Raw genomic sequence first — 26,466 nt, 5'->3', positions numbered from 1 at the left:
CCCTGCACATACTTTGGGGGCTCAATGTGCTTATGTCTGCACTAATCTCACCAGGAGAGATTGTGGCCTATGGAGACCAAAGCCCTTGTATATTTCAAGGCTCCTGCTGTATTAAACGCCTTTGTTGTGTTACCTCATCTATTGCCATCACAAAGAGCTGCTGGTCACTCACACAGTCATTTCACTGCCTCCAGCACTCCTAGGGAGCGTGTGACACTGTAGTCAAGAGGCAGAGCACCTTTCAGTGATAGGGAATGGAAGTGACCAGGTACCAATTCTCCAGGACAACCAACAACTCTGAGGAAAGGTAAAACCAGCAAATTTTGTTGTAAGTGGGGTCGGTGTGTGCAGCTTTAGCAACAAACCCACAGGGGGGTCCAATTGTCAAAATTCCCACTTATATGCCTTAAATATCTGCTTTAGGCAACCATCTATGTTCTGGAAATTAATTCCCTCTCTGAAACATATAGAGCATGACAGATCAGATTAATATTTTGTGTGAGGATCAGATGCTGAATAGAATTGTTAATATTTTAAAATAAAAGCTGCTTAATTGATTGATCCTTTTTTCATTGTAATAATTATGCTGATAAAGTCAATTATCTAGCAAAACTTCCTCCCATGGGATCCCAGAGAGCTTTGCAAACAATATAAAGAAAATAATCAGAAAAGATATAGGTAGTATGTACTTATATCATAAAACAATAGCATTAAACAAGCCTAGAAATGTTGGGCCCAATCCTGTGTGGAACTTCTGTTGACCCTAATGGGAGTTCTGCACAAGGAGGGTTTGTGGGATCAGATCTTCTAGCTAGTGCTTGTATATATAGTTCTCATGTGTTTATCATGAGTGCGTAGTTCTAATCTGAAATAGCATAACTAGCATGGATGCACTGCACTGTCAGCACTTATACTGGCACTATCCCATTGCTTCTAGGCCTGTTGTTTAATCTCAGCTAACTCACACAATTAACTCAAAAAAATTAATTGCACTGTTAAACAATAGAATACCAATTGAAATTTGGATGCTTTTCTACATTTTCAAATATATCAATTTCAATTATAACACAGAATACAAAGTATACAGAGCTCACTTTATATTATTGTTTACAAATATTTGCACAGTAAAAATAACAAAAGAAATAGTATTTTTCAATTCCCCTCAGACAAGTACTGTAGTGCAATCTCTTTATCATGAAAGTGCAACTCACAAATGTAACTTTTTTGTTACAATGTTTTGTTTTTGAGTGCACTTATGTAAAACTTTGGAGCCTACAAGTCCACTCAGTCTTACTGCTTGTTCAGCCAATAGCTAAGAGAAACAAGTTTGTTTACATTTACAGGAGATAATGTTGCCCACTTCTTAATTACAATGTCACGTGAAAGTGAGAACAAGCGTTCTCATGGCATTGTTGTAGCTGGAGTCACAAGATATTTGCGTGCCAGATGCGCGAAAGATTCATATGCCTCTTCATGCTTTGGCCATCATTCCAGAGGACATGCTCGTTAAAATAATAATGCTTTAATTAAATTTGTGACTGAACTCCCTGGGGGAGAACAGTATGTCTCCTGCTCTGTTTTACCCACATTCTGCCATATATTCATGTTATAGCAGTCTCAGATGATGACCCAGCACGTTGTTCGTTTTAAGAACATTTTCACTGCAAATTTGACAAAATGCAAAGAAGATACTGTCAAGGCTCCTTCCCCACTCTGAACTTTAGGGTACAGATGTGGGGGCCTGCATGAAAACTTCTAAGCTTAACTACCAGCTTAGATTTGGTCCGCTGCCACCACTCCCAATGTGCTAATTCCCTTCCCTGGGTAGCCTTGAGAGACTCTTCACCAATTCCCTGGTGAATACAGATCCAAACGCCTTGGATCTTAAAACAAGGAGAAATTAACTATCCCCCCTCCTCTCTCCCACCAACTCCTGGTGGATCAAGATCCAACCCCCTTGGATCTAAAAACAAGGAAAATCAATCAGGTTCTTAAAAAGAAGGCTTTTAATTAAAGAAAAAGGTAAAAATCATCTCTGTAAAATCAGGATGGAAAATAACTTTACAGGGTAATCAAACTTAAAGAGCCCAGAGGAATCCCCTCTAGCCTTAGGTTCAAAGTTACAGCAAACAGAGGTAAACACCCTAGTAAAAGGTACATTTACAAGTTGAGAAAACAAAGATAAAACTAACATGCCTTGCCTGGCTGTTTACTTACAAGTTTGAAATATGAGAGACTTGTTCAGAAAGATTTGGAGAGCCTGGATTGATGTCTGGTCCCTCTTAGTCCCAAGAGCGAACTCCCACCAAAACAAAGAGCACAAACAAAAGCCTTCCCCCCACCAAGATTTGAAAGTATCTTGTCCCCTTATTGGTCCTTTGGGTCAGGTGTCAGCCAGGTTACCTGAGCTTCTTAACCCTTTACAGGTAAAAGGATTTTGGAGTCTCTGGCCAGGAGGAATTTTATAGCATTGTACACAGGAGGGCTGTTACCCTTCCCTTTATAGTTATGACAGATACCAACGTGAAATTTCTAAAGATAGCGACAGCACTTGACCCAAGATTTAAGAATCTGAAGTGCCTTCCAAAATCTGAGAGGGATGAGGTGTGGAGCATGCTTTCAGAAGTCTTGAAAGAGCAACACTCTGATGTGGAAACCACAGAACACGAAAAAGAAGCCAAAAAAAGAAAATCAACCTTCTGCTGGTGGCATCTGACTCAGATGATGAAAATGCACATGCGTCAGTCCACACTGATTTGGATCATTATCGAGCAGAAACCGTCATCAGCGTGGACCCATGTCCTCTGGAATGGTGGTTGAAGCATGAAGGGACGTATGAATCTTTAGCGCATCTGGCATGTAAATATCTTGCGACACCAGCTACAACAGTGCCATGCAAACACCTGTTCTCACTTTCAGGTGACATTGTAAACAAGAAGCAGGTAGCATTATCTTCTGCAAATGTAAACAAACTTGTTTGTCTGAGCAATTGGCTGAACAAGAAGTAGAACTGATTGTTTTATTTTTGAATGCAGGGGTTTTTGTACAGAATTCTACATTTATAAGTTCAACTTTGATGATAAAGAGATTGCACTACAGTACTTGTATTAGATTAATTGAAAAATACTATTTCTTTTGTTTTTTTACAGTGCGAATATTTGTAAGCAAAAATAAATATAAAGTGAGCAATATACACTTTGTATTCTGTAAAAATAACAGGAGTACTTGTGGCACCTTAGAGACTAACAAATTTGTATTCTGTGTTGTAATTAAAATCAATATAGTTGAAAATGTGGAAAACATCCAAAAATATTTAACAATAATAGAATACCATTTATTTAATCACATGATTAATCACAATTAATTTTTTTAATCGTTTGACAACCTTAATTGCTTCATTTACCAAGAGTTCCATTCTCTAGTGTACACACAGCATAGACCACAGGGAACCAGTGCAGCAATCCTCACTTCCTCTCTTTGGACCTGATCCTATGAGGTACTGAGTGAGCTTCAACATCAGTGGGACTTGGGAGGCACTCAACACCTTGTGGGAGTTACTCAGCATCTCACGGGATCGGGCCCCTTCTCAGCAAACATTCATAAAGATGATATGCAAAGGGAAAGGCCTAAGCATACCATTTCTGTGTTTTCCCTCTGATTTCCCTGTTGTGTGTGTTTCTTTGTGGGGTAATATATCTGAGGGTTTTGTTTCCAGGGTTCTAGCTCATTTCAGTAACATACTGCTAGTGCTGGACGAGATGCCAAACTTCCCTGAGGAGCTCCAAGGGGCAAAGAAAGGGATTCTGTATCTCACACAGTACAAAGTAAGGATCCAGACTCTAAATCTAATTATTTACATCATGCCAAACGATGTTGCGTCTGAACACCTGGCAAAACTACAAAAGCCATAAGCCAGCCACACAAACAGGAAATTAATATGGGGTGTCACAACGCTACATCACTGCTTTAGCAAACTGCATGGCAGCTGAAGGAAGGAGCATGGATTGTGTTCATGTGGATAGACTGTTAATTTGCAGTTGCAGCAGCTATGTAAATTACTGCTTTAATAAAGAACCAGTTTAGTTTACATAAGAAAATTTTCCCAGCATGTTATTTAGGGATATGATAGTTTTTGCTAACATAACTTCACAGGTAAGAACCCTAGATTAGACAATTATAGCAATACAAAAGTAGTTATACCGGTATAGATTTTGCTAGTTAGGGGAAACAGCATACACTATCCTGGTATAAGTACTTCTATAATTGCATCTATACTAGGAGAGTTTTGCTGGTTTAACTATACTGGTAAAACCCAGTAGCATAAATCAGGCCTAATAAAACAACTCTCATGTTATTACCCAGCATGCAGTACATGAAACAACAGCTATGATTTTGCTTTCTGTGTGCTGTACCTTTACGTTCTCTGGAGGCAGCTGCCATTTTGCATTAATTTCAGATGCAGCCTTTTACAGAACAGACATACACACCATCCTCTCTCCTGAAGGCTTTCCTTTTTTCCTTCTTGTTTTGTTGGTTTCCTTTCATGTTAAAGTCATTTCTACTGAACGTATGGTTGTTCTTTGTCAAGGCAAAACACAACACCCTAATGTTGCTCTCCTTTCTACCCACATGTCTTAGAATATATTATTTCCAGAGGGTGGGTATCATCATGCACATGCTGTTGCAAAGTGATGGATTTTCCATTTCTTCCTGGCAATGGTGAGATTGATGGATCTTGTAATCTCTCAGGGAAGGGATTCAGCAGTAGTGGGCCAGCAGCTGAGAAATTTCCATTTCACACTTCCATGACTCTTGCTTGTTTCATGGACAATTCCATGTTTGCCGGTGAGCAAAGCTGTTGTAGTAACTACTGTTGACAGGGAAAGAGGTGATCCCTCAGAAGGTAGGCAAAGCCCATTGATTGCCATGAAGATTAGCATGAAGCTCTAGAACTTGCAGAGGGATCCAGTATAGTTAGTAGAGCAGTGGGGTTACAGGTTTGCATTGGTGTCAGCTGCTTAGCTGCATCTTGCTTATCATCTCCAGCATTGGCACCTCCCTGGGTCTCTCCCTTCCCTTTCTGATCACACTCCCCAAATAAGCAACAAAGCTCAAAGCAATACTCTTCCTGAACCAGTTCTTGTCTCTGTTTCCCTAGATGATATTCCAGCACAAGAACAAGGGCTCCACGACCATCCGCTTTCCACTTCAGCTCCTGGGGGACTGTATGATAGGGGAGGAGCTGAGCTCCAGACAGCAATATATCAAAGGGACTATTAGTATGTGTTGTACCTTACCATACCCAGGACCCTACTGCTGCCACACGTCATTGAGTCTCCTGTCACACTTACTCTGAATGAGTAAGATGGATATTAGCAGATATTGCCTGTGAGGCTGTAGAGAGGTCTACATGCAGGTGTATTGACCAGGAGAAGGCCATATCCTGCTATCATTTTGATGATCACTTTAAACAGGGCATGGTTTATTCATCACAAATATAAAACCACGATTACATCTGATTTCCAGGGGGTCTGAACCCAACTCCCTTGCAGTCAGCTGAGGGCAATGGAGGCCCTCCCCTAGAAATAGGAAGCGAGGGCTGGGATAAAACCCAGGATGTCCATACATCTTGGATTAACCAGCCACCATTTTCAGTTAGGATAGAAAATACATTACTCACACACGCATGCATCCCTCAAAAAATATCTTCAGAGGATATTTACCCCAGATGAATTTATCTGGCTAACTGTGTATCACAGGTTTTCCGCACATTATCAGTTCCTCAGAGTTATTTAGGTGCCCAACTCCTATTGGTTTCTATGGGAGTTAGGTGCTAAATACCATTGAGGATCTGGGCCCAAGTAACTACTTACAGCAGGTGATTGGACTCAGGACTCCTGTGTTCTATCCCCAACTCTACCAGCTACTTACTGTGTCATGTTGGTTGCTTCTGTGCCTCAGCTCCTCCCAGAGGGGTAATGATACCTATTCCACAGGCTGGTTGAGAAACTTAGTGATTGTAAAGTGCTTTGAGATCCTGAGAGGAGAACTGCAAAGGATCATTGTGTGTAGCACTAAAAGAACAGACATGATATAAGAGTGACCACTCCCTTTCATCAGGTTCATTTGAGGGCAGTCCAAGGATTGCCTCACAGGTGTAGTTTCTGTGTTGTATTCATGTCAGCATAATGACAGGGAAAGGAACCATGGAACAGTGGGAGGGAAGATCATGGGAGTAGGAAAAATAACAGGGTTCAAAGAGATGAGGAAACAGGGACAAAAGAGCAAACTGGAGAAAGAGGAAATGTCTCTGGTGAAGGAATATCAGGTGACTTGACTCATGGGCTCACTATAATCTCATCCACTTAGCTTCCAGTCAAGGTGTTCTCACCTTCAAATTCATCTTCCTGTATGAAGCCACTGATTGCCTGAATATGATCAAAACCCTGTCTTCAGCAGGTGAGGCTCTTGATGGTTCTGCATAATGCCAAAAGTCTGGTGGTTGTTTTATATACATGTAGGAAGGCAAGGTCCTAGCTGCAAAGGGCTTACAATATACATGCCAGATTCTGATACCTGTCCTTTCATTATACTGCAAGAGTAGTCCTATTGAAGCTAATAAAATTACTTGTGGAGCAGTGTGCTTCTAAATCAGAACAAGGTCACCACAACTGGGCCCTATAAGGGCAGTACAGACAAAAGGATGCAATATAAAAGCCAAACGATTGACCAGTGTGGGCTGGTACAGGCCTTGTGTCTCTTATGCCCTACACAAACACAAGGAGTTGTGTTAATGGTTACGTTACCATTAGGGTGACCAGATGTCCCGATTTTATAGGGACAGTCCCAATATTTGGGGCTTTTTCTTATGTAGGTGCCTATTACCCCCCCCCCCCCCCATCTCCTGTCCTGATTTTTCACACTTTCTATCTGGTCACCCTAGTTACCATTATAACAGCTGTGGAGTCTGACTCTCAACACTACTAAGGGTCTTTAGAAAATCCGTGGGAGTTAGGTATCTTAAAACCTTTGAGGATCTGGGACTGAGTGTCTCACATATATTGATGACTTTATTCTCCCAGCACCATTAAAGTAGGGCATTATCATCCCAAGTGAATAACCCTCTCCTCTTCCTTCACAACCACAGTTCCCATCCCACATGTGAAACAGTCAGGAAGAGAGACAACTGTGGAACCAACAAGCCACATGCCAATCATCAGCACTCACTCACTGTGCTCAGGGATATTGATTCAACCCAGTGCCTGAACCCAACTGCCATGCACACTCAGGGTCCCTCTCTTCATCTCCTGTACTCAGTTTCTTTTGCCTCTTGCAAAGGACAGGGGGAAGTGCTGCTACCATTTTTTTCTGACCTGTGCAGTGTGGAGCTCTAAAGATTCCTTCTGTTTTGCTTCTCACACCTTGTGGTCAAACTTGTTATGGGTGATGTTCCTGTTCTGAACTGACGCAGCACCCTTTTACCCCATTTCCTAGTCTAAATATCTGAAAGGTGCCTAACTCCCTTAGGCATCTTGAAATTTCCCAGCTCTTATCTATATCTTATGCTCCATCTTTGGTTTTGTTTATGGTATGATGCAAGTTTCAGGAAACCCATTATCTTTCCATGGGTGCAGATGGTAGGACTGGTTAGGCAGGTGAAGAAGTTTCACAGAGGTTGTATAGAATATTCGTCAAGATAATTAACACTCCAAGGGTTGACTGGCATGTTGGCTGGATTTCCCAAGCTCCTGCATGAAGTTGGGCCCAGAGCCACACACACATTTAGGCTCCTAGCTTCCACCGATTTCAATAGAGAGACAAGGGGGGTGAGGTAATACCTTTTGTTGGACCAGTTTCTGTTGGTGAAAGAGACAAGCTTTTGACTTATGCAGAGCTCCTTCTCTTCTTCACAGAGCCCAGAGCTTTGTGTAAGCTTGAAAGCTTGTTTCTTTCACCAGCAGAAGTTGGTCCAACAAAAGATATTACAGTAGAACCTCAGAGTTACGAACACCAGAGTTACAAACTGACCTGGCAACCACACACCTCATTTGGAACCAGAAGTACAGCATGCAATAGGCAGCAGCAGAGACCAAAAAAACCCAAAAAGTATGCAAATATAGTATAGTGTTAAATGTAAACTACTAAAAAAAAATAAAGGGAAAGCAGCGTTTTTCTTCTGCATAGTAAAGTTTAAAAGCTGTATTAAATCAATGTTCAGTTGTAAACTTTTGAAAGAACAACCATAATGTTTTGTTCAGAGTTACAAACAACCTCCATTCCTGAGGTGTTCGTAACTCTGAGGTTCTACCATACCTCACCCATCTTGTCTCTCTAATATCCTGGGACCAACATGCTCACAACACTGATTTCAAGGGAAGTGAGGAGCCTAAATACCTTTGTGGATCTGGTTTTTGGTATTTAGGATTCTGTAACTTACATGACAGTAATTACTACATAATAATGATCATACCTGCAGATGAGACAATTAGGAATTTGTCTAACAGTTGTTGAAATCCTTGGCTAAGCATCAAATATATGGATCTCTATCCCCAGATATCTGAGGGGTGTAAACACCCACAGAGGAGTAACTAGTTAGCATGATAAAGTAGGGGCCAGAACTAGAGCAAACAGTTGAGTATAGCTAGTACTTATGGGATATGATGACATTAAGTCAGGTAAAATTTATGTTACCAGGAAAAACTTTCTGACCCCAAAGGATCTATTAGCCTGAGGCATAAGTCAGGGTCAGTCATCTCCCATGCACCCTCTCATGGCAAGGAGAATCTCTACAGTACCATGCTAACAACATGTCCCTCAAAGGGTTTCTTAAACAGACTCCACACAAGCTTTTCTTAGCCATTCACACCACCCCTTCTCAAGGGTACCAGTTTATTCACAGAAATTGTGCCCCAAAATGAAACTCAACATCCCAAAACCTAGTCCATCAGTTTTACCCTCCCAGGCTTTTCCTGCCTGTAGCCTTCGTGGGTAAACCCCAGGCCTTTCTGCTGGAACCTGTTCACCCCACAGCCAGCTCCAATTCACCCTACTCCCAGTCCCAGGCCTTCCTGCTGGTGCCTTACCTGTTTATGGGAGGCCACTACCTGGCTGGAGTCTCAGATTTCTAGCTCTGGCTTTCAAACCCCCTGGTACCAGGGTCTTCCCTGAAGGAACCTGTATTGTTTCCTGCAGTTTTCCAAGCTTCCCACTTCACTACAGCCACCTGCTGCTCATTCTAGGGAACTACCTGATCCAACCCAGGTGTACCTCTTCAGTAATCAGGATTGGTTAGCTCCAGGCCCTCCAGCCCTTAAGGGGCAAGCCACCCTGTTACACCTCCCAACGGATGTGGTGGAAACTAGACTGGACATAATACTAGTAACTGTATCAGCAGGCGACAATGCTGCACTAGCAGGGAGATGGTCTGTAATCCTATCAGGATTGCTTACTGGAAAACACTGAGGGTGACAAAATTTGTTAGTCTCTAAGGTGCCACAAGTACTCCTGTTCTTTTTACTGAGGGTATGTCTACACTACAGAGACTATACCAGCATAGCTATGTCGCTGCAGCTATGCTGGCATAACCCTGTAGTGTAGATGCAGCCTACGTCAACGGAAGGAGGTATTCCATCAGCATAGGAACACCACCTCCCTGAATGACGGTAGCTATGTTGATGGAAGCATTCATCCGGTGACACAGATGTGTCTACACAGGGGGGTTAGGTTGGCATAGGTTGCCTCTAACCAACGCAGCTAAGTCGACCTGATTTTTTAAGTGTAGACCAGGCCTGAGCAACTCGGATTTTTTTCCAGAGCTTTAGCACCAGTCCTTAATACAAGGATCCTCTTCCTAGCATTGATCTATGCCCTGCATTTTCCACCTCATATTCTCCTGCCTGACACTGCTTTGGTGCAGATAGAATTCACCGGTCTAGTTTGTCAGTATGTTTAATTAAAAGTGTTTAATTTTTGACTGGTTAGAATCTGGACTCCTTGGGTTCTAGAGTCTGCCCTATCACTGACTTCCCCTCTCTGTACCTTAGTTTAATTCGTAGGAAAATCAGTCCTCCACACTCTGCCACCAGTTCTAAAGTAGCTGGATGTTTCTGCACACAGGCTCAGTGGTGCAATAGTTAACAATGTTGCCATCACTGTTATCATTGAGCTTCAGAGTCAATAACCTAGTAAGATGCCGGGGGGCAAAGGTATTGTTTCAGGCTGCATGCAGACTCAGGGAGGCACCACTGAACTGGCTTCTGTTCAAAAGGTTGTCTTCAAAACTACGATGTCTAGAAAATGTAATTACCTTTTCAGTGAACATTTAAATTCTGCAGAATCGATTAGAGCCACAGAGGAGTGTCGGTACAGCATCCTGGCTCAGTCCAACTCCTGCTCCCAGTGCTTGAGGAGATTCAGTGCCGTGGTATCATGGGGATCAGTGCCTTGTAAATCTTTCCAACAGCTAGATTTGTACTTGCAAAGCACTGTGAGACTCACAGTTTAAAGGTACTAGACACATGCAAAGGATTTATTTTTACTAACATGATTTTCTTTCTGCTTGTTAAATATACAGATACATTAAGAGAGGCTGCTAATCTTCAGGACTATCCAACAGCCTCCATCTATACCTACGCCCACCCATCAGCACCTCAGGTTCCCCGTAAGCATTGAAACGTTTTCACCCTGGTTACGTGAAATATCCTCCAAACTTCCAGCTGGAGCCTGCGAGAGGAGAGAACCATGGGCCCATCCAATGCTCATAGAAGTCAGTCAAAATCTTTCCATTGACTTCAAAGGCTTTGGATCAGGCCTTCTATATCCAGGTTCTTTCATTACTGGGTTACCCCACACTGTGCTCCACTAGCAGTATCGCTGGTAGTGTGAAGGGCTCAGCTTTTCTCAGATGAGAGAAGAGCTCAGTTACCTTCTTCATTCACACCTGGGCTTCCCCACCCAGCCCTGTGGGCCCATGCTTTCCTGACACGAATTCTGAGCTATCGTAGGGTTAAATTCCTCCCTAGGATGTGCTTTTGCCACTCCCATTGCTCTCAGTGATCAGCAGTCTGCCCTTAATATTTGTTAAAGTTGGCCCATGTTCTGTTCTGTTGTTCTGTTCTGTTCTGTGTAGGTTCTCACAGTGCACTCATCACTGTAGTATCTGAGCACCTTCCAGTAGCACATTAAGCAACATGACTAAATCTGTTACATATCTGTTGTAATCAATGACTCATAATTAGGGCCCAGACCTGCAAGATGCTGAGCACTCAATTCCCATTGGAGTCTGTGGGAGTTGAATGCACTCAGAGACTTACAGTACCTCAGCACCTCTCAGGATTGGGACCTCAGAGCAGTAATAAAGTGCATTATTGGAGCCCCAGCACCAGTAGAGGAACTTCTATTCCATAGTCATTTGGTGAAACTGCCTTGGGGTAGCTCAGTTTTTCCTTCAGAGCTATTTCCCAGGATAAGCTAGATCTTCACCGAGGAACTCCTCTGAAGCCTGGAAATCAGTAAGGAATAGAAAACGAAGAATGTGAGAGAGAAAGAGTTCCATTTGGACTGTTCAGCTCAGGCACTCACATGTTATGGCCCAGAGCAAGTAGCATGTCAGCACTAGACTGAAAGAGGGTACTGGGCGGAGGCTTCAGCTAAGGTGGGATCTCTGTTCACATCTGAGATGCTGAAAGGTTTCTGTTCTCCCTGGGCAGGTTCGCTCAACACACTTCCATATTGGCCACCCCCCTATCCTGGCCCACCACAGTTACCCCCACCCTACTCTGAAGTGGAGTCAACAAGCCCAAGAGGTAAGTCAGCACAAGGGCACACAGGGTGTCACACAGCTGTAAGTCACCTCGCTGGCTCCCCTGATAGATAAGGCTCAGCTCCTCCCAGCGTGATCCACAACTGCAGGGCTGGCTGAAACACCTCAGCAGCCTTCTTCACACACCTGCCCCCACAAGCTGCAAGAACTAAGATTCAGGGGGAATCCTCCCTGTGACTTCTGCATCAAACTCCTCTCCTATCCCAGTGAGGGAGGTTGAGACCCATGGCATGGTTGATAATATGACATGCGTGTTGTGGAAGGAGTTTGGGATGGATCTTCTCTGTACACAGGTACTCAGAGGATCTAGTTGGAACCTCATCTAGAGCTTTGACAAATGGGGAGACTTCCCAGTTCCCCAGGGGATGCAGCTTATTACCATCACAGAAGTCTCAGTCAGTACAAAGCAGCTCATATTCCACCCCACACGACAGCGCAGAGTTACCAATGCAGAGAGGATTTAGGCCAGGGGTAGGCAACCTATGGCACGTGTGCTGACACGTGAGCTGATTTTCAGTGGCACTCACACTGCCCAGGCCACTGGTCCAGGGGGCTCTGCATTTTAATTTCATTTTAAATGAAGCTTCTTACACATTTTAAAAATCTTATTTACTTTACATACAACAACAGTTTAGTTATATATTATAGACTTATAGAAAGAGACCTTCTAAAAACGTTAAAATGTATTACTGGCACGTGAAACCTTAAATTAGAGAGAATAAATGAAGACTCAGCACACCACTTCTGAAAGGTGGCTGACCCTTGATTTAGGCACTGCTCTGTGTAATGTTGAGCAAGCCACTAAGGCCTCAATCCTGCATGTGCTAATCCATTGAAGCCAATAGGCTCATTCACATACTTAAAGTGAAGCATATGTCTAAGTGTTCGAATGATGAGAGCCTTCATAGATTCATAGATTCTAGGACTGGAAGGGACCTCGAGAGGTCATCAAGTCCAGTCCCCTGCCCGCATGGCAGGACCAAATACTGTCTAGACCATCCCTGATAGACATTTATCTAACCTACTGTTAAATATCTCCAGAGATGGAGATTCCACAACCTCCCTAGGCAATTTATTCCAGTGTTTAACCACCCTGACAGTTAGGAACTTTTTCCTAATGTCCAACCTAGACCTCCCTTGCTGCAGTTTAAGCCCATTGCTTCTTGTTCTATCCTTAGAGGCTAAGGTGAACAAGTTTTCTCCCTCCTCCTTATGACACCCTTTTAGATACCTGAAAACTGCTATCATGTCCCCTCTCAGTCTTCTCTTTTCCAAACTAAACAAACCCAATTCTTTCAGTCTTCCTTCATAGGTCATGTTCTCAAGACCTTTAATCATTCTTGTTGCTCTTCTCTGGACCCTTTCCAATTTCTCCACATCTTTCTTGAAATGCGGTGCCCAAAACTGGACACAATACTCCAGCTGAGGCCTAACCAGAGCAGAGTAGAGCAGAAGAATGACTTCTCATGTCTTGCTCACAACACACCTGTTAATACATCCCAGAATCATGTTTGCTTTTTTTGCAACAGCATCACACTGTTGACTCATATTTAGCTTGTGGTCCACTATAACCCCTAGATCCCTTTCTGCCGTACTCCTTCCTAGACAGTCTCTTCCCATTCTGTATGTGTGAAACTGATTTTTTCTTCCTAAGTGGAGCACTTTGCATTTGTCTTTGTTAAACTTCATCCTGTTTAACTCAGACCATTTCTCCAATTTGTCCAGATCATTTTGAATTATGACCCTGTCCTCCAAAGCAGTTGCAATCCCTCCCAGTTTGGTATCATCCGCAAACTTAATAAGCGTACTTTCTATGCCAATATCTAAGTCGTTAATGAAGCTAGTGAACAGAGCCGGTCCCAAAACAGACCCCTGCGGAACCCCACTCGTTATGCCTTTCCAGCAGGATTGGGAACCATTAATAACAACTCTCTGAGTACGGTTATCCAGCCAGTTATGCACCCACCTTATAGTAGCCCCATCTAAATTGTATTTGCCTAGTTTATTGATAAGAATATCATGCGAGACCGTATCAAATGCCTTACTAAAGTCTAGGTATACCACATCCACAGCTTCCCCCTTATCCACAAGACTCGTTATCCTATCGAAGAAAGCTATCAGATTGGTTTGACATGATTTGTTCTTTACAAATCCATGCTGGCTGTTCCCTATCACCTTACCACCTTCCAAGTGTTTGCAGATGATTTCCTTAATTACTTGCTCCATTATCTTCCCTGGCACAGAAGTTAAACTAACTGGTCTGTAGTTTCCTGGGTTGTTTTTATTTCCCTTTTTATAGATGGGCACTATATTTGCCCTTTTCCAGTCTTCTGGAATCTCTCCCGTCTCCCATGATTTTCCAAAGATAATAGCTAGAGGCTCAGATACCTCCTCTATTAGCTCCTTGAGTATTCTAGGATGCATTTCATCAGGCCCTGGTGACTTGCAGGCATCTAACTTTTCTAAGTGATTTTTAACTTGTTCTTTTTTTATTTTATCTGCTAAACCTACCCCCTTCCCATTAGCATTCACTATGTTAGGCATTCCTTCAGACTTCTCGGTGAAGACCGAAACAAAGAAGTCATTAAGCATCTCTGCCATTTCCAAGTTTCCTGTTACTGTTTCTCCCTCTTCACTAAGCAGTGGGCCTACCCTGGCTTTGGTCTTCCTCTTGCTTCTAATGTATTGATAAAAAGTCTTCTTGTTTCCCTTTATTCCCATAGCTAGTTTGAGCTCATTTTGTGCCTTTGCCTTTCTAATCTTGCCCCTGCATTCCTGTGTTGTTTGCCTATATTCATCTTTTGTAATCTGTCCTAGTTTCCATTTTTTATATGACTCCTTTTTATTTTTTAGATCATGCAAGATCTCGTGGTTAAGCCAAGGTGGTCTTTTGTCACATTTTCTATCTTTCCTAACCAGCGGAATAGCTTGCTTTTGGGCCCTTAATAGTGTCCCTTTGAAAAACTGCCAACTCTCCTCAGTTGTTTTTCCCCTCAGTCTTGATTCCCATGGGACCTTACCTATCAGCTCTCTGAGCTTACCAAAATCCGCCTTCCTGAAATCCATTGTCTCTATTTTGCTGTTCTCCCTTCTACCCTTCCTTAGAATTGCAAACTCTATGATTTCATGATCACTTTCACCCAAGCTGCCTTCTACTTTCAAATTCTCAACGAGTTCCTCCCTATTTGTTAAAATCAAGTCTAGAACAGCTTCCCCCCTAGTAGCTTTTTCAACCTTCTGAAATAAAAAGTTGTCTGCAATGCAGTCCAAGAATTTGTTGGATAGTCTGTGCCCCGCTGTGTTATTTTCCCAACATATATCCGGATAGTTGAAGTCCCCCATCACCACCAAATCTTGGGCTTTGGATGATTTTGTTAGTTGTTTAAAAAAAGCCTCATCCACCTCTTCCACCTGGTTAGGTGGCCTGTAGTAGACTCCTAGCATGACATCACCCTTGTTTTTTACCCCTTTTAGCCTAACCCAGAGACTCTCAACACTTCCATCTCCTATGTCCATCTCTACCTCAGTCCAAGTGTGTACATTTTTAATATATAAGGCAACACCTCCTCCCTTTTTCCTCTGTAGGTACACCTACACTGCAGATGAGTGGTGTGATTCCCAGCTCTGCTAGATGTACATGTGCTAGCTTTGATCGAGTCAGTGTGCTAAAAATAGTGGTGTGGCCACAGCAGGACAGGCTGTAGCTCAGGCTGACCGCCTGAGTGCATGCCTAGGATCTCAGAAGGGATTGTCCTCAGGCAGCTTACCTACGATGCCCTGTGCTAGCTCGATCAAAGTTAGCACATGTATATCTACCCAAATTGGGAATCGCGCCTCCCAGATGTAGTGTACATGTACCTTGAATGACTAGCCAGAGTTCTACAGGCAGTGCCTGGGCAAGGGGACTACTTACATATTACTGTATTATACTTGAGGACACGTGCGCTTACTCAGATGCTTAAAGTTAAGCACATGCATAGGTGTTTGCAGGACCTGAGCCTTAACCTCACTTTCCCCATCTATCAAGAAGCTGGAGTCATTGGCTTGAATCATTGTAAAATCCCTAATCTATTTGAGAGAAACATAATAATAACCTAGCTCTTATCTAGTGCTTTTCATCAGTAGCTCTCAATGATTTACAAAGGAGACTACTGTGACGTGTTCCCCCCAGGGTGCCACCTGAAACTGGGGTACCACTGAGCCCCCCTGACCCACCAGCCTGCCAAGCCCTCTGCAGGCTCCAGCACACATACAGTTAGGGACACACCCAGTTGCAGAACATACAGACACTGATCAACTCTGCATGGGGAGGCTTCATCTAAGGAACTGCCCAGCTTCTCCAGTGCACACCCCCCTCTGGAGTGTAAACCCAAAATTATACCGTCTTGTGCTGCCCAGAGATCTGTATAGAGTAAGCTCATGAAATTCGCCCCCTCCCTCAATGTGGAGAAGGGATACGCAACAGTTTTCTGCCCCAAGTTATGACTCCCACACACTGGTTTTAGACAAAGAAAAAATAAAATTTATTAACTACAAAAGAGAGATTTTAAGTGATTATAAGGCAGTAGTGGGCAACCTGCAGCCCGCAGGCCCTACGCAGCCCGTCAGGGTAATCCACTGGCAGGCCACGAGACAGTTTGTTTACATTGACCGTCCGCAGGCACAGCCGCTTGCAGCTCCGGGAACGGCAAACCGTGGCCACTGAGAACTGCGGGCGGCTGTGCCTGCGGACGGTCAACATAAACAAACTGTTTCTCAGCCCACCAGCAGATTACCCTGACAGGCTGCATGCGGCCCATGGGCCACAGGTTACCCACCACTGTTATAAGGGATAGCAAACCAATCAAAGCAGATAACCTAGCAAACAAACAAAACATGCAAACTAAGCTTAATATACTAAAGAGATTGGATATGAGTAGCAAATTCTCACCCTAAATGATGATTCGAGCAGGCTGCAGAGATTCCTAAGGGGCCAGCTGCACTTGCTTACAGCTTAGAAACCCCAGGTGTTCCTTTCACAGACTAAAAATCCCTCTAGCCTAGGTCCAGCACTTCCCCCCAGTTCAGTCTTTGTTTCTCAGGTGTTTCCAGGAGTCTGTTTGGGCGGGGAGTCAGTGAAGAACCATGATGATGTCACTCCCCTGCCTTAAATAGTTTTTGCATATGGTGGGAACCCTTTGTCTCAAAGCTTAGTTCCCACGCCAGTCAGTGGAAAAACACTGGTATTTCAATATGGAGTCCAGTACCAGGTGACCTGGTCACATGACCCTGTAGTGTTACAGCAGCCAGGAGTCAGAGGCTGCTTGCAGTGTCCTCAGGAAGACACCTCCCACCCCTGGTGGGAGATAAACTTCTTCTAAGGCAGGGGTTCTCAAACTGGGGGTCAGGACCCCTCAGGGGGTCACGAGGTTATTACATGGGGGGTCGTGAGCTGTCAGCCTCAACCCCAAACCCCGCTCTGCCTCCAGCATTTATAATGGTGTTAAATATATTAGAAAGTATTTTTAATTTATTAGGGGGGTCACACTCAGAGGCTTGCTATGTGAAAGGGGTCACCAGTACAAAAGTTTGAGAACCACTGTTCTAAGGCCTATTGTTTTCTCTAATGGCCCTTTCCAGCCAGCCATCTAGACTGTGTGCATTCTGCCTAGTGGGCATTCCCCAGGTGTAAACACATTTGTAATACAAATCATAGAATCATAGAATGTCAGGGTTGGAAGGGGCCTCAGGAGGTCATCTAGTCCAACCCCCTGCTCAAAGCAGGACCAATCCCCATATATAGTCAATATTCCTAATTTCAGATACAAAAATGATAGATGCATACAAATAGGATGATCATATTCAGTAAATCATAACCTTTCCAATGATGTCTCACATGACTTATCTTGCATAAAATGCATCATAATTATGCCATAATAATATCACTGTGAAGAATATGGGGTGCAGTGTCACAGCCACTATCATAAGCAAAACAGATATAATAAACATAACCAAAAAGATCTACAGTAATATATACATATGTTAGAGAAATGCATTGAAAAAATGCTAACATACTAATATATTTTTACATTTTAGCTCACTGTAACCAGTGACATCTCCAGTTTCCTTGATAAGTTATTTTCCAGCTACAGAAAATGTTTTGCGAGATTTTCTATATTTGTTTAACTCAAACGTTAAAATATATTGAAACCACCATCCTCCTAGTCGCTTTTCCCACTGATATTTAATACAGCCAAGCACTTTACTTATTTGTTACTAACCATATGCACAGAAATGGGACAGATATCTCGATAATATCACCAATGTTGAACCATCCTTTGTGTTTTGGGTGACCATTCGTGTGATATAACTTTGTGGATGAGAGATTGGAGCAGGGTAGATGTCAAAATGTTGTGGAGGGGATCAGCCTATGAAGTTCTTATTAGCTGGTTCACATCCTTGAACTGTATCCCAAATTTTGAGCTATTGTTTACTAGTCTTTCATTGACTCTCAATTCATTATTCTTATTCATTATTTGTATTATAATAGTGCCCAGAGTGCCTAGTTGGATTCAAGGCCCCAGTGAGCTGGGTGCTGTATGGACAAAGAAGAAATTTTTGAGAGCCTAGTTTGAGATGTCTTAGGCCCTAACGTAAAAGCCCAATAACAGTAAATAATATCAAAGGGATCTTTACTAGGGCTGGCAGGAAGGAATACTCTTGGTGAAATGCTGCCATTGATTCCAGAAAGTATAATTCTTCACTACGGGCAGCACAGTAGGAGGGATGCATGCCATTGCCTATATCTGTGCGCAGTGTAATTGTACCCAGGTCAGTCCCAGGCTATTGCCTATATCTGGGGTCCATTCACATGGCTCAGCCCAGGGCAAATGTACATGGCAGGCATGCAGTGCTTGAAAATCGATCTCTCTTTGCCATTGGGACAGATCAGTACAGTTTGGATCCAAACCAGATCTAACTTCCTCAGGAATTCAGGATGTTGTTTGGATGCAGAGTTCTGGTTCAGCCCACTAGAAAGGCTGGAGCAGGACACTGGCCCCTTACAGACCCCAGATGTGGGGCTGTTTGGCTCCTCTGAGGTGGGGCAGGCCCAGCTCCACTTTTCAAGATGGTATATAGGAGCTATTGTGAAGGATAATAATGTTGTCTCCACTTTTCTCTTATTTCTCAGAGAGCCAAGAGGGCTGCTGCCACTGCAGGGCCCTGAGAACCCAAGAACAGACAGACAGGCAGAACTGAGGAGCCAGCCCAGAGATGTACGGACATAAAACCTTTGTGTCCCTTGCTTTCTCCTTTTCCTCGACTCCCCCCAGCATGACAGTTCTGTGAGGGCAATGAAGCAAAATTCCACTGACAAAGCCTGATTCAGTTCCTGACAAGCTGCTCTGTTACCCTGCATCTCATTTGCTTCCTGCAGCAGTAAAAGCTCAGATTTCCCCCCCACACTTGTCTTTGTGCATTGTTTTCCAACCCCAGCCATATCCAGAAAACTCAGCCAGCCAGCCACCATGATCTCGATGGGAGCGTAGCCCCATGTCCTTCACATGCAAATTTCAAACTGGCCTGTGGTTATCTAATCTGATTGGGAAATATCTCCTGTTCCTATGAACACCTATAGTCCATATCACTGAAAGTCATGGTAACAGAACCAGCTTCTAGCATGAAAGTGTAAAGAGAACAAGCATTTTGAGGAAGGCACTGTTATTTAACAAGTATAGCAGAGACTGGAAATTAAAAGAAATGGGTTGTATTCCCTGCTTTGATATTAACTCATGATGTGACTGGGCATGTCACTTCCCCTCTCTATTTAGCTGCCTACCATAGCGTTTTATCCTGCTACCCATCACTGTAATATCTGAGTACCTTCCATGTAAAAATAAATAGCAATAGCAAAGTCTGTAGTGGTTTTTATGGAGTTTCTCCCTTTTTGAAATGAAAACTTCTTTGGGTAGGGTTTTTGGTTTTGCTTTATTTTTAAGCATGCATTATTTTACTTCTATTTTGGGGGTTTTAAGTTGATTAGTTTCAGGGAGGGTTTTGGATAGAAGGGAGTGTGTCAATGCTGTAACATCACTCTAAGGTAGAGAGACCTTTTCAAAGAGGAAGGTTTTGCAGCATTTCCTAAAGATGGTCAGACTCTCTGCATTCACCTCTGGAAGTTTGTTCCATAGCCAGGCCCCCTTTACCAAGATTGCTTCATCCTGAGCTTTGTGAGCTGCAATGTCTCAGAGGATCACAGCTGTTGTGTTGGTTATTGATCAAAAGTGGGTCTTTAATGTAGCTACAGCTTGAACCATTAATTGCTTTGAAGATTAGGAACAAGACCTTAAACTAGCATCAAAAACTGCCTGGCACCCAGTGGAAGGAAGGACTTGAGCCTGGGCTTATGGCAACCTAATCTATAGAGAAGGGAATGCATCTGTGCCTCAGTTTCCCTATCTGTAAAACAGGCTAATAGTAGCTCCAGCACTTTGAGAGCCTCAAAAGAAAACCACTATGTACGTGCAAAGTATTACTACTGTTTTCCTCCTGGGGTTTGTGTAATAACATAGGCTTCCCAAAGTGGCTATGTTTGTGCAGAGTAGAGTCCCAGACTGTCAAACTCTGATGGTCCTATTTGAACTATGAACCCGAATTTACAGGCAGCGTGGTACAGCTCAGTAAGCCTAGAGCCAGCAGCTGGTGTTTCAGCTCATGTGATCTTAGTTGATATAGGCCTGGCCACTATGTTTTAACAGTGACTTTCTATATTCTTTTTCTTTCCAGAGTCCATGGAGCTGGGACCATGCATCCCTGTGGACTATTAAATTAGAATTGATTCCTGGCCTCTGATGGATTTTCAGTCATTCTTCTCCATTCAGCCAGGCAGGAAGGGGGAACATAGGTATCAAGAAACTCTTTAGTGCTCACCATTTTGAAGCACACAATGTGTGTAGGAGGTGATCATAGAACAAGGTGTTATAATACTGGACTGGAAGACAGATCTGGTTCTAATCTCAGCTGTGCTGGGGGGAGGGATAGCTCAGTGGTTTGAGCATTGCCCTGCTAAACCCAGGGTTGTGAGGGAGCCATTTAGGGATCTGGGGCAAAAATCAGTCTGGGGATTGGTCCTGCTTTGAGCAGGGTGTTGGACTAGATGACCTCCTGAGGTCCCTTCCAACCCTGATAGTCTATGTGCCTTGGACAAGTCACTGTGTCTCAGTGTCCCCACCAATAAAATGGAGATAATGATAGTGACTGCAGAGGAGGATTGTAAGAATCAATGAATGTATGTAAATTGCATTGAGATTCTTGGATAGAAAGCACTAGAGAAAAGCCAGGCATCATTACTTCAAATTTTAGTTGCTTATAAATGAACAGATTTTGAGGGGAAGGGATGGTGGCATACAGTTGTGGGTGCTTCAAAGCTCTGATACCCAGGCCATGCAATCAACAGAACCTCTTCTGTCATAAGAGGTACTTCACTACAGTACAGTGAGCCCTCTAATAAATGACCACCCCAGGGGCCAGCAAAAATCAGTTGCCTTGAAGAGAAAGGGCCAGATTCTCCAGTCTTCAAAGGTGACTTTGCACCATGTAAGTGGCACAAGGCAGCCAGAGCTGGCCAGTGGAGGATTATCCCTGCGAAGGGGAACTCTCCACTGGTGAATAGTGAATGGAGGCTGCCCTGCTGCCTCCTGTGTCAGCTGTTGCCCCCAGCGTCCCAGCACATGGGGATTGAGGGTATATGTAAGGGACAAGGTGTGGCCAGGAGGCTCCACTATGCCCAGTCTTCTACGAGTGTAAACTAGGGTTGCCCCTGAATCAGAGAGATGCAACACAGGGTGTTTAAATAAAGATTGAACAAAATGATGCTAGAAACCTTAGGCATATCGTTAAGTGGTCCCTGTAGACAGGAAGTAGCCAGCTGCATCTGAAGTGGGTTTTTTACCCACAAAAGCTTATGTCCAGATAAATCTGTTAGTCTTTAAGGTGCCACCGGACTCCCAGTTGGAGGTTGTACTTAGTGCAGGTTACATAATTTATTATGTATTATTCCTTAAATGCTGGTGCCCCAGATATCAGATTGAAAGCCCCTCTATGCACCATGTAGGTACAGAAGAGGCAGTGACCATGCAGTCTTTCCCACTCTTCCACATTCTATGCCTGCCCTGGAGGGATCATCTGTCGGGGCATTACTAACACACAGGGAGACTGTAGCTTTGTTTGTTTCAGAGTGAGGGAGGCTCACAATTATTCTGTAAGTGTTATTAGTTCAGCATCCCTGGTCTCTCTACAACTTAATGCCAGCTGTATGGGGGAGGTGGACACTGTCACCAGAAATGAGAGGCCTGAGAGCACTAACTCATTTCTCAAGTGCCCATCAGCCATTAATGACTTTTAGTCACTAACAAATCTTGGCCAACTGGCAAATGCCAGGTGATCTTTGTCACTGCTGTAAAGGAAACCTCCCCTGGGGAAATCTTCTCCTCAGGGATGAGTTCTCAGCGGTGCCCAAGACAATGCGCTTGTTTGAAATCTGTGAGAGAACATATGGGAAGTTGACTGCTGATTGGCTGCTATGGGGAGGGAATGATTTATAATTGTTTAAATAGGATTGAAAACCTCTGTAATATTTTGCTGCTTTTCCTAATACCATTACAGCCCTCTCCATAGCAACCAGTTGAGACATCATAGACTTTGTTCCTGGCCTGAGAGGTTAGCTATGAGGACTAAAATTGTGATCTGGGGGCAGGCAGGGCACAGCAGTGTGGATGGCTAAGCTAATGAAAAACATTAACAATGCTGGCCATGCTGGAAGAAGGATAAAGTATCTAAGAAAGCAAGAATTAAATGAAGAGCGAAAAAAATCAACTCAGTGACATTTACTTGGCAGAACAATTTAAAAGTTTAAATGTAAAGATCAGTGGAAAGAAAGTGTATTGAACTTCACAGCTGTCAGTTAGGCTGGCCACCACAGCAATGCAGAACTTGATGGCCATAGCAGGGAGAGAACTCAGATTCTCCTGCTCCAAGATCGACTTTTATTTGAGCTAAAGGAGACTCTCTATTACATGACAGCAGTACAGGGTCTATGATGCAGAGTGGACACTTCTGATTCCAGCCTGTGATGCCCTGGCCAGCTCATTGCGGTATTTTGTTCTATTTATTTTTTATTAGGATCAACTAATAAATTATTTGATTATTATTAATAAAAATACCTAGCTCTTATCTAGTGCTTTCGTAAGTAGCTCTCAAAATGCTTTACAATGGATATTATCCCTATTTTGCAGATGGGGAAACTGAGGTACAGAGAGATGATGTAACTTGCCCAAGGTCGCACATCAGGCCATTAGCAGAGCTGGGAATAGAATCCAGGTCTTGAGTCCCAGCCCATTGCTCTATCCACCAGGCCCAGCTGGCTCTATTTAAACAAACACTGATTTTGCCTGGGGGCAGACAGGCACCTAATGCTTTATATTCCAAAGTGGGAGCTGGTACTGGTTTCTCACTGGGAGGGCTGCAAGTAAGGCCGGGGGTAAGGTCAACATTGACTAACGCGGTGCCAGGATACTGTCATCAGTCAAAGAAGTAAATTATGTCTCTCATGAAAAATAAACACAAAACAAATTTCAGCTTTCTACAATACCTGATCCTCTCTCACACACCTGTCTAGCTCCCCCCTCAAAGTGCTGTAATTTCTGTGAAAGTGGGGTCTGAAATAAATTGTCAGACTGTAGAAAAATTGGTGTTAGATGGCCCTGTTCAAAACAGTCATGGCAAACCTCAAATGATATTCCTCCCCCTCATGTCCCCGGAAACTGCTATAGAAAAATCAAGCAGTGCACAAACTACACCAAACATTTTAAAATGATAGCATAGATCCTTTCCACCCCTGTTCATATGGAAGTCCTGGTGCAACGTGAACTGTTGTGGCAGAACCAGCCCTCTAGAACAATGTGGTGCCACTTCAAGGCCAGGGCTAGAGTTAGTGGTGCAAATCTGGAGTCATTTGGTCCATGGATTCCGCATATCATGCCCCCCTTTGCAGTAAGGAGCTGAGTTTAATATTCAAATTGCTCTAACATTGGTATTGCACAGCAGGGTCTGAGGCAGACTTTGGGAACGGGGTAGAAGAATACCAGTTGGGCTGAATGGACCACTTCACACCTCTGCAGTCCTTCTCAGGGGCAGAGGGTTATGCAGATCCTCTTCCACTTTTCTAAGAGGGAAGTGTGGAGTTTGGGGCTCCCTCTGCTCCCTGTTGCTGCCTCCAGTGCTCCTTACTACCCATTGTTTACCACCTTCCTCTCTCCCCATGACTCCTCCAGCCTCACTAGGGGGTTGGAGGGCCAGGGGTAGGGCAGAGCTGGTAGCTGAATGGCAGTGAAGTGTTCCCAGGAAGACTCCCTATGCCCTCCACAAGTGCCCCCAATCATGTCCCCCTCACTACCATCACTTCCTCAAAAACAAGGGAAATTCACTGCCCAAAAACTTTGTGAAGGTTGATTGGCAGTGCCTCGTACCCTTCCAGGATCAAGGGCACCTCTGAAAAGCAGGGACTAAAGGGTTAAGGTACACACCAGCGCCACCCAGCAACCTTAACTCTGCTCTCTTTGAGGGATGCCCTGCCCATCATGGCACTCTATCCTTCCAGATGACATGGTGCGCTGGGGCACGCAGCACATGGGGACAGCAAGAGAAACCATCAGACTGTGTCCTCACTACACTCCACCATTGCACCTACTCTGCACAAACCACCTCCTCCCCCTTGTCCAGTAATGCTGTCTGGGACATCATCTGCACTTCCATGCATCCTGTCATGTGCTACCAGACAACTCCAGAGACACATGGCAAGAATAGACTACCGTGCTCTTCTATTGTCCAGCCCACGTAATGCAGCACAGAAATGAGGGGTCCATGATCCTTCTGGATGCAGATGCACCCCTCCTCATATTGCAGCGTGAGCTGCTACACCAGGCAATCCAGCTGTCCTGAAGGGCAGTTGGAGCACAAGCAGACAAATGAAAGAATACAATTCTGGGGGACAGAAAAAGGCACATTGACTTCGTTGTTCCTCAGATCTACCTGTTACAGGGCAGCCCTGCCTGAAATATACTTACTGTATAACCCCAGTGGCTCTTGCCAACTCCAGTGGGCACAGTTAAGGTTGTGTGGCAGGGCTGGTGTTTCCTTATCTCGTGATTTTACAAGGTTTAAGTACAGGTGCACTCAGGGTATGTCTACACTACGAAATTAGGTCGAATTTATAGAAGCCGGTTTTATAGATATCGGTTTTATACAGTCGATTGTGTGTGTCCCCACATAAAATGCTCTAAGTGCATAAAGCCGACGGACCGCGTCCACAGTACCGAGGCTAGCGTCGACTTCCGGAGCGTTGCACTGTGGGTAGCTATCCCACAGTTCCCGCAGTCTCCGCCGCCCATTGGAATTCTGGGTTGAGATCCCAATGCCTGATGATGCAAAACAGTGTCGCAGGGGGTTCTGGGTACATGCCGTCAGGCCCCTCCCCCTCCGTCAGAGCAACGGCAGACAATCGATTCGCGCCTTTTTACCTGGGTTACCTGTGCAGACAATATACCACGGCAAGCATGGAGCCCGCTCAGCTCAGCTCACCGTCACCATATGTCATCTGGGTGCCGGCAGATGTGGTACTGCATTGCTACACAGCAGCAGCTAATTGCCTTTTGGCAGTAGACGGTGCAGTATGACTGGTATCTGTCGTCGTCATACTCCAGTTCAATCAGAGGCACCTGGGCAGACATGCTTTGTCTCCTGGAGACTCAGTCCTGCCGGCAGTCCTATTGAACCGTCTTGACGATGATGGCTAGCAGTCGTAGTACAGTATCTTCTGCCAAGCACCCAGAAGATGCTGAGGGCTATCAGTCATGCTGCACCGTCTGCTGCCAGCTTAAGATGTAAAAAATAGATGTATTCATTTGCTTCCCCCTCTCTCCGTGAAATCAACGGCCTGCTAAACCCAGGGTTTTGAGTTCAATCTTTGGGGGGGCCATTCTGTGTGACAGTTGTTTGTGTTTCTCCCTGATGCATAGCCGCCTTTGTTGATTTTAATTCCCTGTACCTGTACGCCATGTCGTCACTCGCCCCTCCCTCCCTCCGTCAGATACTAGTTTAGCGCCTTTTTTCAGACCAGACGCCATAGCACTGGGATCATGGAGCCCGCTCAGATCACCGCGGCAATTATGAGCACTATGAACACCACTCGCATTGTCCTGGAGTATATGCAGAGCCAGGACATGCCAAAGCAAAACCAGGACCAGCCGAGCAGGCGATTGCAGCGCGGCGACGAGATTGATGAGGAAATTGACATGGACATAAACCTCTCACAAAGTACAGGCCCCAGCAATGTGCAAATCATGGTGTTACTGGGGCAGGTTCATGCCGTGGAACGCCGATTCTGGGCCCGGGAAACAAGCACAGACTGGTGGGACCGCATCGTGCTGCAGGTGTGGGACGATTCCCAGTGGCTGCGAAACTTTCGCATGCGTAAGGGCACTTCCATGGAACTTTGAGACTTGCTTTCCCCTGCCCTGAAGCGCCAGAATACCAGGATGAGAGCAGCCCTCACAGTTGAGAAGCGAGTGGCGATAGCCCTGTGGAAGCTTGCAACGCCAGACAGCTAC

At 44.3% G+C, this 26,466-nt stretch overlaps 1 protein-coding gene across 1 annotated transcript; it reads left to right on the top strand.

Moving 5' to 3' along the window:
- Positions 1-254: 254 nt before the first annotated feature.
- Positions 255-19,060, top strand: LOC135884283 (WW domain-binding protein 2-like). The gene is made up of 7 exons (XM_065411562.1): positions 255-307; positions 3,716-3,824; positions 5,159-5,279; positions 6,370-6,459; positions 10,574-10,660; positions 11,709-11,804; positions 18,993-19,060. Exons 1-7 carry the CDS (start codon positions 255-257, stop codon positions 19,058-19,060), a joined length of 624 nt encoding a protein of 207 aa, XP_065267634.1.
- Positions 19,061-26,466: the final 7,406 nt, after the last annotated feature.

This window comes from Emys orbicularis, chromosome 10 (genome assembly GCF_028017835.1).
Source record: "Emys orbicularis isolate rEmyOrb1 chromosome 10, rEmyOrb1.hap1, whole genome shotgun sequence".
NCBI classification, from domain to species: Eukaryota; Metazoa; Chordata; order Testudines; family Emydidae; genus Emys; species Emys orbicularis.
This window is presented reverse-complemented; position numbering and strand designations above follow the sequence as displayed.